The sequence below is a fragment of the Vicia villosa genome, linkage group LG3, assembly GCF_029867415.1.
Source record: "Vicia villosa cultivar HV-30 ecotype Madison, WI linkage group LG3, Vvil1.0, whole genome shotgun sequence".
Classification (NCBI taxonomy): domain Eukaryota; kingdom Viridiplantae; phylum Streptophyta; class Magnoliopsida; order Fabales; family Fabaceae; genus Vicia; species Vicia villosa.
Genome location: NC_081182.1, coordinates 98,612,924 through 98,626,094, shown reverse-complemented (window position 1 = coordinate 98,626,094; position 13,171 = coordinate 98,612,924). Strand labels below are relative to the sequence as shown.

Genomic DNA, 13,171 nt, shown 5'->3' with positions numbered 1-13,171 from the left:
GTCACAAAAAAATAAAATTAATAATTTATTTTATTAAATATAATAATATTTAACAGCAAGTGTGTGCAATCAACTAATTTTTTATCTCACGAGTCACTATCAGCAAAATATCTATTTTATTTTAATTAACACTTGATTTTATTTAAAAAACAAAATTTTAATTTTTAGTTGTCAAGTTTTTTTTATTTGTGTATGTTTATTTAATATAATTAAATTTATATAATCATTTATTATATATATATATATATATATATATATATATATATATATATATATATATATATATATATATATATATATATATATATATATATATATATATATATATATATGGAATATGATCAAATGACACCAAGGTGTCAAAGTTTAATTTGACACCAAATCTCGATCGTTAAAATAATTGATCAAACGGTGATGCTAAATAGCCTATTTTTTAGGAGAAAAATATGCTATGTATTTTTTAAAATTATTTTATAAGTGAAGACCCATTTTGGTCCCTCACAAAAATCACACAACCCAAATTAGTCCCTCACAAAAAAAAAGACTCGATTTAATTTCTTACAAAATTTAACTGGACCATATTAGTCATTATGTTAATATTTTTATCAAATCGGATTTTTCATATTTTTAAACCGTGATTGGACTGCTACGTTGACTTTTATTTTTTATTTTTATTTTTTAAAATATTAAATTAATTTTTAATTATAATTTCGTTTTTAAACATTTCTGATTTAATAATAACAAAAAGGCAAAATTGTTTTTTTATAAGAAATCGAACCCAATATTGTTAAACAATATCTTAAGTCTTTACCACTAGGCCAATATGCATTCATGAAAAATTATTTCCAAATTTTTTAATAATATTAAATAATTATGAATTTAAAACAAAAATTATTAAATTTATATCAATGGGTTTTCGAACCTCTTTAGTTTACTAATTTCAAATAATACACCAACTTAAAAATAAAATTTATTGAATGTAAAACCTCAATATATTTAATCAATTAGAAATAAATTAAATTATATGTAATTGAAATTAAATAACACACAAATAAATATTTACTTATTTCAAATTAAATAATAATTAATTAATTTAATATTAATTCAACTAATTATTAAAATATTTAATAAATTTAAATTAAATAATCAATTAATTTTTAAAATTATTTAGTTAATACAAACTAAACAGTAATCAATTAATTTAATAGTAATTCAATTAAAGAATAACTAATTTATTTTTATTTGATTAATTTTATTTAGGTATGTATTTTATTTATTTTATTTTTAAATTTTTTTATTATTTAAAATTAATAAAAATATTTGTTTTGAATTATTAACTTAAGTATTCATTATTAATAATATTAACAATATAAATTGACTTGTCTAGTTGTAAAGTGACTATCATTTAACTTGGACGGATTTGAATTTGAGACCCCGTTGGTACAAATTTTAACTTTTTTTTTTGTTTTAAATTCTATATTATTTAATATTTTTAAAAATTATAAAAGTTATTTTTCATAAATATACATTGAACTAGTGGTAAGGACTTAAGATATTGGATAAAGGTCATAGGTTCAATTCCATATAAAAAAACTATTTTGGATTTTTTGATATTATTAATTCAGAATTGTTTAAAAATAAAATTATAATTAAAAATTAATTTAGTATTTAAAAAATGAAAAATAAAAAATAAAAGTCAACGTAGCAGTCCAGTCACGGTTTAAAAGTATGAGAAAAACCGATTTGATAAAAATATTAATATAAGGACTAATATGGTCCGGTTAAATTTTGTAAGGGATTAAATCGAGTCCTTTTTCGTGTGAGGGACTAATTTGGGTTGTGTGATTTTTGTGAGGAACCAAAATGGTTCTTCACTCTTATTTTATTTCATTTAGTATCACCGTTTGATCAATTATTTTAACGATCGAGATTTGGTGTCAAATTAAACTTTGGCACATTGGTTTCATTTGATCCTATATCTATATATATATATATATATATATATATATATATATATATATATATATATATATATATATATATATATATATATATATATATATATATATATATATATATATATATATATATATATATTTATAACCTTTGATTACATGAAAGTTGCAATAAAAGGATGGAGTTTGTTTTATAGTAAAAATATCTATAAGGCAAACTTTTTGTGGGTTCTCTCGCTTCTACTATAAATACAACACAACAGTCTCCAACGTTACTCTATAACCGCTCACTCACTCACTCTCTGCCATTTCATTCATTCCTGCCTGCAGATAAGACCAACCCTTTATTCTGCTTCTTCAGGTCCTCTCTCTCTCTCTGGTTTGTCACGCCCACTTTATCTTCATCTATAATATATCTACGATCATGTTTTGCTTGCTATGTTTCACGTGTCTTTGATTTGTTTTTTATTGCATTTGAGAGCTCTCATATTAGAGACGAAATAAGATAGCATGGTAGATAGAGAAAACATATAAATCAAAGTGTTGTTGGAGAATTGGAGTAAAATGAAAAGTGGAAAATTATAAGCCAATTCTGTAAATGTTTGGTTTCGTGGTAGTTTTAACAAAATCTCGTTTGATTCAAGGTTTTATAAAATGGTCTCTTTCGCTTTGCGGCCGCGTAAAGGCTTTTGTGATTTAGTCGGTACAGGTGTCGCAATAAGATCGTCGCGGTGTGAATTAACCAGAGTTTGTTCTTTGGTATAAAAACGGTGAATAATAGTATCATATCAACATCTGTCGATACCGTTTTGTTGCGACCGTTTTCACGATTGCAGACTGCTTTTTAAAACCCTGTTGAAGCCAAGATGATGTTTTGTTTCTGTGAATTTATGTAGCTGATTCTACTTAAGAGGGCCTATTTCTTATTTAATTATTATTTTTTAAATATGAGGTTCTTTTCACGACTTTTGCATCTCAATATGGTTTCATTGGTTGTCTTAAAAGATCTTTTGTCTTGTTCTACTTTTCTGAGATGGAGGAATCTTTCACAAATCCCTTGTGAATTTCTGTCAGGATAATCTTAGGTAGTTTTAAATAATTTTTTTTTTCATGAAAAAACCATAATTGAGAATTGGAACTATTGAAAATGACTTATTGATTTAAAGCTGTGACTCTGAGCTTCCTGACAAGCTTACCTTGTTTCTGTTTTGTTGCTTGTAGAAAGTAATGTTTGTATTTGAAATTCATTTTTTGTTATAACATCTTTTCAGATATGTGTATATAAATAACATGTATTTGCACATTTTATATGATGCCAGTTGTTTGAAAATTTGATATTCGAAATTTGATTTTTTGTAGTTCTGAATCAATATGGCGTCGGTGCATGCTAATGTGACATCTGTGGTTTGTAAGAACGGCAACCATGCTGCTCAATCGAAGTTCCTGAATTCTACTTTCTTGCCTCGGTTCGACGTTGTTGGACGCTCTTCAAATGCTTGGAAGAAGGAACCAGTTCCATCTTCCATGGCTTTGGTGCCTAGAGCCACATTGACATTCGATCCTCCGGCTACTAACGCAGACAAAACCAAACAATCGAAGCATACGGTTGATCCTGCTTCTCCTGATTTTCTTCCTCTTCCTTCATTTGAACAGTGCTTTCCTAAGAGCACAAAAGAATCCAGGTTTACTCTTCGATATCAGTTTACTTCGATTACAAATTGTTCACTTTTCCATGCCTTTTGTTAGAAAACTAGCCATGTGGCTGCTGTAATTTATATATCGTCATGTTTACAGGGAGGTCGTTCATGAAGAAACTGGTCATGTGCTCAAAGTTCCATTTCGACGAGTTCACTTGTCTGGCGATGAATCTCACTTTGATAACTATGATACCAGTGGTCCTCAAAATATAAGTCCAAGGATAGGTATGAAAATAAAGTTTTCTGTTTTTTATTTGCTGTGGCATTATCTTTATTTGTTGAGTCTGTGGTATGTTTCTATGACTAATACTAATCTAATTGGTTTCTTTTCATGGATTTGATAATTAGGACTACCGAAATTGCGCAAAGAATGGATTGACAGGAGAGAAAAAACAGCTCCTCCAAGATTCACTCAGATGTACTATGCTAAGCAGGGAATCATTACCGAGGAGATGCTTTACTGTGCCACTCGTGAGAAGCTCGACCCGGAGTTTGTGAGGGCAGAAGTTGCTCGTGGACGAGCTATCATTCCTTCCAACAAGAAGCACTTGGAGTTAGAGCCGACGATAGTTGGAAGAAACTTTTTGGTGAAAGTGAATGCCAACATTGGAAATTCTGCAGTTATAAGCTCTATAGAAGAAGAAGTTTACAAGGTTCAGTGGGCGACCATGTGGGGAGCTGATACAGTCATGGATCTCTCAACCGGTCGTCATATCCATGAAACTCGAGAGTGGATCTTACGCAACTCTCCCGTACCAGTTGGGACTGTGCCTATTTATCAAGCACTTGAGAAAGTTAATGGAATTGCCGAAGATCTTAGCTGGGAGGTGTTTAGGGAAACCTTGATTGAACAAGCTGAACAAGGTGTTGATTACTTCACAATCCATGCAGGAGTGCTTCTTAGGTACATTCCTTTAACTGCAAAGCGCATGACCGGAATAGTTTCCAGAGGAGGATCGATTCATGCAAAGTGGTGCTTAGCTTATCACAAAGAGAATTTCGCTTATGAGCACTGGGATGACATACTTGACATCTGCAATCAGTATGATGTGGCTTTGTCCATCGGTGATGGATTAAGACCTGGATCCATTTATGATGCAAACGACACAGCTCAATTTGCCGAGCTTTTGACACAAGGTGAACTGACTCGTCGAGCATGGGAAAAGGATGTCCAGGTGATATATATAATCAAACTTTCTTAATAGCTTGGTATTGTTAGATTTTGTCGATATAACTGGGACTTTCTAGAGACTATCCTTTTCGGATTTTTTCAGTATTCGTCACTATTTGTTTACTTTGAGTTCTTTTACAGGTGATGAATGAAGGACCTGGACATGTTCCAATGCACAAGATTCCTGAAAACATGCAAAAACAACTAGAATGGTGTAATGAAGCACCTTTCTACACTCTTGGTCCTTTAACAACCGATATTGCCCCTGGTTACGATCACATCACCTCTGCTATTGGTGCTGCAAATATCGGTGCACTTGGTACGGCTCTTCTCTGTTACGTGACCCCAAAAGAGCATCTCGGGTTGCCAAATCGCGACGACGTGAAGGCTGGAGTTATAGCTTACAAGATAGCTGCTCATGCTGCCGATTTAGCCAAACAGCATCCACATGCTCAAGAATGGGACAATGCATTAAGCAAGGCGAGATTTGAATTCCGATGGATGGACCAGTTTGCTTTGTCTTTGGATCCAATGACAGCCATGTCTTTCCACGATGAAACGCTGCCTGCAGATGGTGCGAAGGTGGCTCATTTCTGCTCGATGTGCGGCCCTAAATTCTGCTCCATGAAGATAACCGAGGATGTGAGAAAGTATGCTGAGAAACATGGATATGGGGATGTTGAGGAAGCTTTGAAGGAGGGGATGAATGCTATGAGTGCTGAATTTCTAGCTGCAAAGAAAACTATCAGCGGAGAACAACACGGTGAAGCTGGTGGAGAGATTTACTTGCCAGAATCTTACATAAGTTCTAAGGAAGGGTAAGGCTCAGTATATTGTATAGTTATTTCTTATAAGCTTTTAATTTTCACTCTATATAAAGATTATAATAAGAAAACTTATAATCGAAGTGTTTTTTTTTTTTTGCAGGGCTATATAAATGGAGAAAATCATATGAGAGAACTTGGAGATAGCTACTACAAAACTTGGCTGAAAGGATAGTGAAGTCTTTTCATTTTCATGTTATAGAATAATAGTTTGTGAAAAACATTTAAGAACTTCATCTTTTATTCTACTTCTGTTGTGTTATCCAATTCTCAGCAATAAAATGTTTGGTACCTTGTTTATCTTTTTCGGCTGTTATTAACACCCGAGATGCACCAGGGGTGCCTGTATCTGCATGAGCTCTGGCTATTAAGCTAGCACGCTAGCAGTTCAGGCTGAGATAGTCCCTTCGAACCTGATCAGGGTGAAGCCTGCGTAGGGAGCGTGCATTATTTTTGTTTTTTGTTATATTTCTGCAGGAAATATGCGTTATATACTAGTTGTGGAGGCGGCTACAGCATGTTGTTCATGCCAATTATTTCCGGTGGGAATGTAGCTGAATTGGAAGACATACTTACTACATGCTCTATATTCTTAGTTTCGTTTTGTTAATATATAGAATGAAATTCTAGTAATAAATCATAAAATACATTAATCCTCGCATATTCATGAAAGATGAGTTTTTCACTGATAATCTGTCTGAGTGTAAGCATACACATCATCTTAATCCTGCATATGAAACAGATATCTGCATCGTTAGGTTAATCCAACGATTGAGGTGTAGTTGGAGGGATGTATGTAGAGTTCTGCAGCTTTGCACCTTTGCAACCCTCTAGTTAAATTTGAGCTTCGCAGCTTATGAGAATATTTGGGTTCTTGTAAGCCATTGTTTGCCTCCATCCAACTGGAGGGTGCGTGATTCGATTTCAGAATCAACGGCATGTTGTTGGTTGGCAACACAGCCGTCTTAGGTTGTTTTACGAGGTACTCTGTAGGTTAATCACGTTTCAATCATGACAAAAACAATTAGAGGTCGTATATAACCATAGTTCAATAGTGACAAATATTTTATAAAGCCTTATTTAACTACGGTCTACCCGTGAAAATATTTGGGTCATGTGCGATCCTCAGCGCCTTCAAAGACGGTCCGGTTAGGGATTATGTGGCTCATGGCTATAGGCACTTTATACTGTTTAAATTTTTAGAGATCAGCTTTTTCCATCCTCCATAATTTTTAAAAACCTTGTGTTTTTGGAAATGTACTTTTTGATGATATAAGTGTTGGAAAAAATGTTATTTTCATCATGAATTTTTTGTATGAGAATTGAGAAGCTTATTTTAAAAGTTTCTGTTTCCTTTTCACCCATTACATGTTCATCATTTCTCACCATCTTTAAACCACCTATTTGGCACTAGTCTTTCTACCTTCTTCACTAGTCTTTGAACTAGGGGTGTTCAAAAATATGGTTAACTGAATTGTATACTAGAACTGAACTGCATTGAACCATAAAAAAACTAAACCACTTAAATGGTTAATGAACTGAACCATTTAATTTAAACAATTCAAATTCAGTATAAAACCGGTTCAGAACCAGTTTTCTTTTATAAATTGGTTCAAAAATAATTTTTTCTCTAAAAACAAAAATAAAATTTAGCGAAAATAAAAAAATATTTATTTTCCTAAAAATTAAAAAATCTAAATAATTATTTTCTTAAAATTTTAAAAAAAATGGAAAAAAATATATTCACTATGCAATATTTTTAATAAACTCCCTTGGAGTTGGAGGATAGTATAAAGTTAAACATATTTAATAATTCCATTTAAAACATAAATTTAAAAGTCTAACTGTTCCATAAAAATTCAATTTAATAGATTTATACAAATTTTTAAATAATTCAATAATATGGTTCTGATTAAGAAAAATGTTATAAAACAAATGTGCCACTTGACACGAGACAACCTCATACCGGTCTCCTTTCATATGTTAGATTGAATTTAATTTTCAGTGTTATTTTGTTTAACTGTTTGTTGCATTTTGCGATACTGTTTGACTCAAAATAAAATGTTACATTTTTTAATTATTTCACCAACACTATTGTAGATGTCACCAATCGTGGATAATTATACTAAATAATTCTTATCATGCAAATTCAGTGCAACCATACTAATTTAAGTGAGATCCAATTTAAAAATCATCCCTTTGCCTCGATGATATTAACATATGAGAAATCTGAAAATATATTTTTTAAATTAAAAAAAATCAGAATTTATTTTTTCTGAAAATAAAAAAAATCATTTTTTTATTTCTAAAAATATTTTTTTATGATTTTTTTAATATAAAAAATTCAAATGTTTTAAAAAATTAGAAAATTTTGATTTTAAAAGAGTTCAAAATATAAAATTGATTTAAAATTACAAAACTGATTATAAACCAGTGTATAAATATAAACTGGTTCTAAACTAGTTTTAAATTGAATTGAAACCATTTTAGTAGTTAACTGAATTTTTATTGAAGTAGTTATTGCAAACTGAACCGAACCATAAATATGGTTTGGTTCAGTGCAGTTCATGAACCATGAACATCCCTACTTTGAACCACATATTCATACGCAATTCTCAATCATGGAAAATGTTTTCATGAAATGAATAGGCAAATCAGTTTTCGAAATTGTAAGGATGTTTTTAGGGACTGATTTATGACAAATTTGTCTATTAGATGACTTAAATTTCATAAATAATTTAGTCAGTACAAACTTGACACTAACGAGAGATCAGTGTACAATATAATATGTCCGCTTAATGTGTTACCTTATAATCTATAATGCTAGAAGATAACTAAATGACCGATTCAAATGATATTTTACCGACTTAGATCTATTTCTCAATTTTCAAAAACAATTTAATCTATGTTAAAAATTTTGAGTATAAAATTTGCCCAATCACTCATGTTTCATCGTATAGCAAAAGAATATTCATTAACCTTACTAACTAAATTAGAACCTTCTTCATTCCATATTTCCAACCATTCCAACGACTAGTGTTGGGTCTTACCTACTACAATTCCTTTCATCTTTTACCACATAGCATGACAACAAGATTCTCCAATGCTTTTACTTCTACTTTTGTATATAACACTATTACTATACAAAAAAGAAAAACACAATGAATGTCACAAACTATTTCTATGAGAAAACAAACATGTCATGGAGAAGGAACATTAGGAAGAGAGCAGCTAGAAACTTGCATGTAAAAGGCTGTATAGTAAGGATTCCTTGGATGTCTGAATTTTCCCCTATTGAGTTTCTGAAGGGTGTTGCTGAAAGAGTAACAAAAGCTATTTGTTTTTCATCTACGAGAAGATCTACTAATCGAGTTTCGGCTTCCATGGGAAGATCAAAGACCATAGGTGTCTCAGCTGATTATTTTAGGTCAGCTGCTGTTGAGGATTGCATTGAGTTCTTCCATATCCAATCCTCCTTTTCAAGATCAAATTCTTTAACTGTTGCGCCTCAAGAAGAGTTTACGCATTTTTCTGTAAGAAAGTTTGATTGGTAGAAACTGAACCATTCATGTGTGCTTGCTACAAATACAATATGTGATATATAGTGTGTATTATCCTCTTGAATGTGATATCAGGTTTGGTGAATAACAATGGTGTGACAGTGACACCAGAAGGTTATTGTGTTCAACTTCAATGTGTAATATATGTGTGCTATGTAAGAGAGCCATACAAACATCATCTATGATATCAACATTTTAGTCCTTGAAATTGTAAGTATCAGTCAATTTAGTCCATCAAATTTGTGAAATAGTAAATTAATTCTAATCTAGGCCAGCCACAAATTCTAAGCGGCAGGGCAGACCCTATTACGAATGCTCAATCCAGAGCTCCATTAAGCATGACGGATGATCAGGTGGAATTTTGTCAAAAAGCTGAGTATTTGATCCTAGTCGTCCAAGTATCGCTTACCCTTGAATTTGATTGGACAACTCCCTGCATCACATGCCAATTTAGATGGAGGCGGTTTTAACTATCTATCATATATAAACCCTACCATACACATTTGCATATATATCTCAAACTCACTCTCAAACTACATATCTCAAACTTCCCTGACTTATGAGTTGAAATGCTAGTCTTGTTGGTCCTCTCCGCTCCTATGTGCTAGAAGCTCTCAGCCACCCCATTGGAAAAGCTCGTTCTCTTAGCACCTCATTTTTCTCGTTCCACCACGGAACAAGTTACTTAAACAAACACATACTTATTCTATTTGAAGTATAAGATTTGAAACTCAACTATTGTATATTTACAGGTAATAAACAAGCAACCAAACCCTACATTACACACTGATGCAATGAATTCATAGTTTCATACCCTAAGCAGATTGAGCAAATCATCATCCCTTAATCATAAAGGATTCTTGACAAGTATCACATTTGAATGTTTTCAACCTGACAATTTTGCTAAAGAAGGTATCTTGAGTCCAATTAGTGCATGTTCGAATTCGCAAAGAGTTTGACAAAATCACAGCGCAATTTTGTTGAAGCTCCAAAAACTAGTTTTTTTTTTTTTATCAAAATTGCACTAGTCCACTATGATTCTGTCAAATTTACCGTAAATCCAAACATGTCTATTTGCTCAATGAAAATAAAATATGACACAAGATCAAGCATAATTAATTAATAACATAAAATATATATATTCATAAGATCAAGATGTAGAAAGCTAAGTTGAAAATACTTATACAACAACATTGCATACATTTGAAACAGGTAATAAAAAATTTGAAACAAATCAACTGTTTCAGTTCTTGGCAAACAAGCCTCCAAAGCCACCACCCTTTTTCTTTTGTGGCACAGCCACAGTGTTCTTCCGACCATTGCTAGTGGTTCCTCCACTCTTCTCCTCCACCTTCTTCAGAATAGGATCAGTCTCCAGCAACTGGTCTTCCTTCTGCATTCCTCCAAGAATCCAGTCCAGAATACCTTTCTCCTCTTTGCTACTACTACCACCACCTGTTCCCTTTGCTGCTGTTGTTGCAAACAATCTAGTGGTTGATGGAGTGAATGACATGATTGTTGAAGCCATTTTGCAACCCTTTGAGATTTTGGAATGAACTGTGGAATCAGTGTTACTATGAAGAAAATGAGGTGTGGACAGAATTTGATGAGTTTGATGATAATATTAATATATGTCTCTTGTGGCTAGATCTTGCAAGTGAATGTGAACCGTTGGATTGTGTTGTGAATGGTGACATGGGAGTTTATAGCATGAGTCCTCCACAAGTGCATTATCTTGATTGTTTCTTATTTTTTTTGGTACCTATAATTTTTCATATTAGATGGAAAATGGAAAATTATGGCAAGTTGGAGGTTCATATCCTTAATTCATGAGGTTGTAAGTTTGACGTGTGGCAAGAGTAAAACCAAGCGTTTTCCACACTCCCTTTTGGGTTTTTTTGGCTCAAATGATTTATTGGATCATAAATAAAGGATTAAGGCCCAATTCATAAAAAAAGATGGGTTACTCTTTGAGAATTTAACTTGCCACTCCAAAATTATATTCGCCCCCCACTAAAAGCTATGTTTTTAACATTACATCCTTGTTTAAAGTCATTAATTTTCAAAAAATATATATTTCTACTGGAAATTTTAAAAAAATACATAATTTTTAAAAATTTCCGTGAGTTCTTACCGAAATTTATGGTATTTTTGCACAAAAAAAAAACTGTGATACCATAAATTTGAAATTTTTGGTATACCGAAAATTTAAAATTAACTAAAATTTCTGTTATGATGTACCGGAAATTTCCTAATAATTGAAGTTTCCGGTATTTTTCGCAAAAAAAAAAACTATGATACCATAAATTTGAGATTTCTGGTATGTACTGAAAATTTCAAATTAACTAAAATTTCCAGTATGATGTACCGGAAATTTCCTTATAACTGAAATTTCAAGTATTTTTTTCAAAAAAAAAACTACGATACCATAAATTTGAGGTTTCTAATATGTATTGGAAATTTCAAATTAACTAAAATTTCCGATATGATGTACCGGAAATTATTTTATAACTGAAAGTTCAAATATTTTTTTTAAAAAAAAACTGTAATACCATAAACTTAAAATTTTAAGTATGTATTGAAAATTTCAAATTTTTGATATACTAATTTTTTTTTGTATATCAACAATTTTCAAACCAGAGTAAAATTGAATTAGAAAAATATGATAGGTGCCAGGTAAAAAAAAAGTATTGAAATTTCCTTTAGCCTCATAGTTTGATTCATCTAAGCAATGTTGCTTCCTCATGTTGAGAAATAAATAATTTAGACATTTTTAGTCTCACAACTCCTTGTAATGTAGTCATTTGGTATATTTCTCTAGCCAATAATTTCATAGTTGCTTAATGTTGTGGACAAGTAGTTTTGGATGGCCTTGAAAGAAAATAAAGTAGTATTTGATGGTCTATTTAAAAAAATCTATAGCTTTACGGGTGTAAACCCACTTCTGTGAAAGCATTGGGTGAACACTTTTTATCTCGGAATTCGGAGATACATTTTCGTACAATTTTTTAAGCAAAATAAAAGGTGTCTCACTTGCAACATTTTGTTGGTGTGATTTTATGTGCATCTCCGAACGCTAAGGACAGTCGTGACTTTTTACAAGGGTGGGGAGCACCCCTAAGGATGGAAAAAATAATCCCAAAAAAGAATCTTTTGGGTTTAACATTGTCTATTAGACGAATTTTATGTCTTGTCACTCTAAAGATTAGGGAATTGCTTATCCCAACCTAAGTGGTGGAAAATTATGCTATGAAAATTCGAAAAAATGCCCCCGTATATTTTGAAAATGTATTTTTGAACGCACCCTGAATCTCAATGAAACAAGTCCTAACTGAGTCTCAACCAATTTTTTTATTTAAAATTTAGTCCATAGATGCATCTTCGGACTCATGCTATCATTTTATTTCTAATTTACCAACCCATTGAAACATCCGAAAGTGCATTTTCGGAGTTGTGATGCGGAATTTAAAAATTTGCCACATTTGCATGTCAGTCAATTCCGAAGGTACATTTTTGGAACTATGAAACTTGATTTTCAATAAAACAGAACCCTGCATGCTCTACTTCATCATGATCAAACTTCCATTTTCTCACAAAACCCTTAAAAAAAATCCTTACATTCTTAATCAAGATTTGCACTCTAAAACTTCATTCTTTTGTTTCATCATATCAAAAGGAGTGAAAGAAGTTTGGTATTCAAGGAAAATATCATTTATTTCATTCCTCATTGCTCACTTTAATTTGGTTTTCTAGCTTAAAAATATATGTTGCGTCTAGAAATGCATTTCTGGATTCTATATGAATTCCTACGGAAGTACATTTCTAGAATTGTTCACTGTTCATTTCAATATGCTTTTGAATATTTTAAGTTATAAACATTATATATGATGCAACCTGATTTTTTTCCTCAAACCTATTATGTCTATGGATCCCAAACGTGTTGATGTGAATGAGGTAAACGTTT

At 31.6% G+C, this 13,171-nt stretch overlaps 3 protein-coding genes across 5 annotated transcripts; 2 read left to right on the top strand and 1 right to left on the bottom strand.

Moving 5' to 3' along the window:
* Positions 1-2,161: 2,161 nt before the first annotated feature.
* LOC131662214 (phosphomethylpyrimidine synthase, chloroplastic) lies at positions 2,162-5,947 on the top strand. Of its 3 annotated transcripts, none has more exons than XM_058931934.1 (6): positions 2,162-2,316; positions 3,315-3,637; positions 3,750-3,877; positions 4,001-4,827; positions 4,965-5,641; positions 5,751-5,947. In XM_058931934.1, exons 2-6 carry the CDS (start codon positions 3,327-3,329, stop codon positions 5,758-5,760), a joined length of 1,953 nt encoding a protein of 650 aa, XP_058787917.1. In that variant the 5' UTR covers positions 2,162-2,316; positions 3,315-3,326; the 3' UTR covers positions 5,761-5,947. The 3 variants fall into 3 exon arrangements, with proteins under 3 accessions (XP_058787917.1, XP_058787918.1, XP_058787919.1); XM_058931935.1 differs by having other exon boundaries at positions 2,180-2,334; XM_058931936.1 differs by lacking the exon at positions 2,162-2,316 and adding an exon at positions 3,057-3,179.
* A 2,861-nt stretch (positions 5,948-8,808) lies between these two features.
* Positions 8,809-9,201, top strand: LOC131658633 (uncharacterized). The gene has a single exon (XM_058927906.1). It carries the CDS (start codon positions 8,809-8,811, stop codon positions 9,199-9,201), a length of 393 nt encoding a protein of 130 aa, XP_058783889.1.
* A 1,121-nt stretch (positions 9,202-10,322) lies between these two features.
* On the bottom strand, positions 10,323-10,946 carry LOC131656410 (uncharacterized). Its single transcript, XM_058926137.1, has one exon. It carries the CDS (start codon positions 10,733-10,735, stop codon positions 10,451-10,453), a length of 285 nt encoding a protein of 94 aa, XP_058782120.1. The 5' UTR covers positions 10,736-10,946; the 3' UTR covers positions 10,323-10,450.
* Between the last annotated feature and the right edge of the window lie 2,225 nt (positions 10,947-13,171).

Bases quoted from the DNA above. Each gene is read 5' to 3' on its own strand.
- LOC131658633 (XM_058927906.1), top strand. From the start codon at position 8,809: ATGAATGTCACAAACTATTTCTATGAGAAAACAAACATGTCATGGAGA.
- LOC131656410 (XM_058926137.1), bottom strand. From the start codon at position 10,735: ATGGCTTCAACAATCATGTCATTCACTCCATCAACCACTAGATTGTTT.
- LOC131662214 (XM_058931934.1), top strand. From the start codon at position 3,327: ATGGCGTCGGTGCATGCTAATGTGACATCTGTGGTTTGTAAGAACGGC. The intron at 3,638-3,749 runs GTTTACTCTTCG...TCATGTTTACAG, and splicing joins AAGAGCACAAAAGAATCCAG to GGAGGTCGTTCATGAAGAAA. The intron at 4,828-4,964 runs GTGATATATATA...GTTCTTTTACAG, and splicing joins CATGGGAAAAGGATGTCCAG to GTGATGAATGAAGGACCTGG.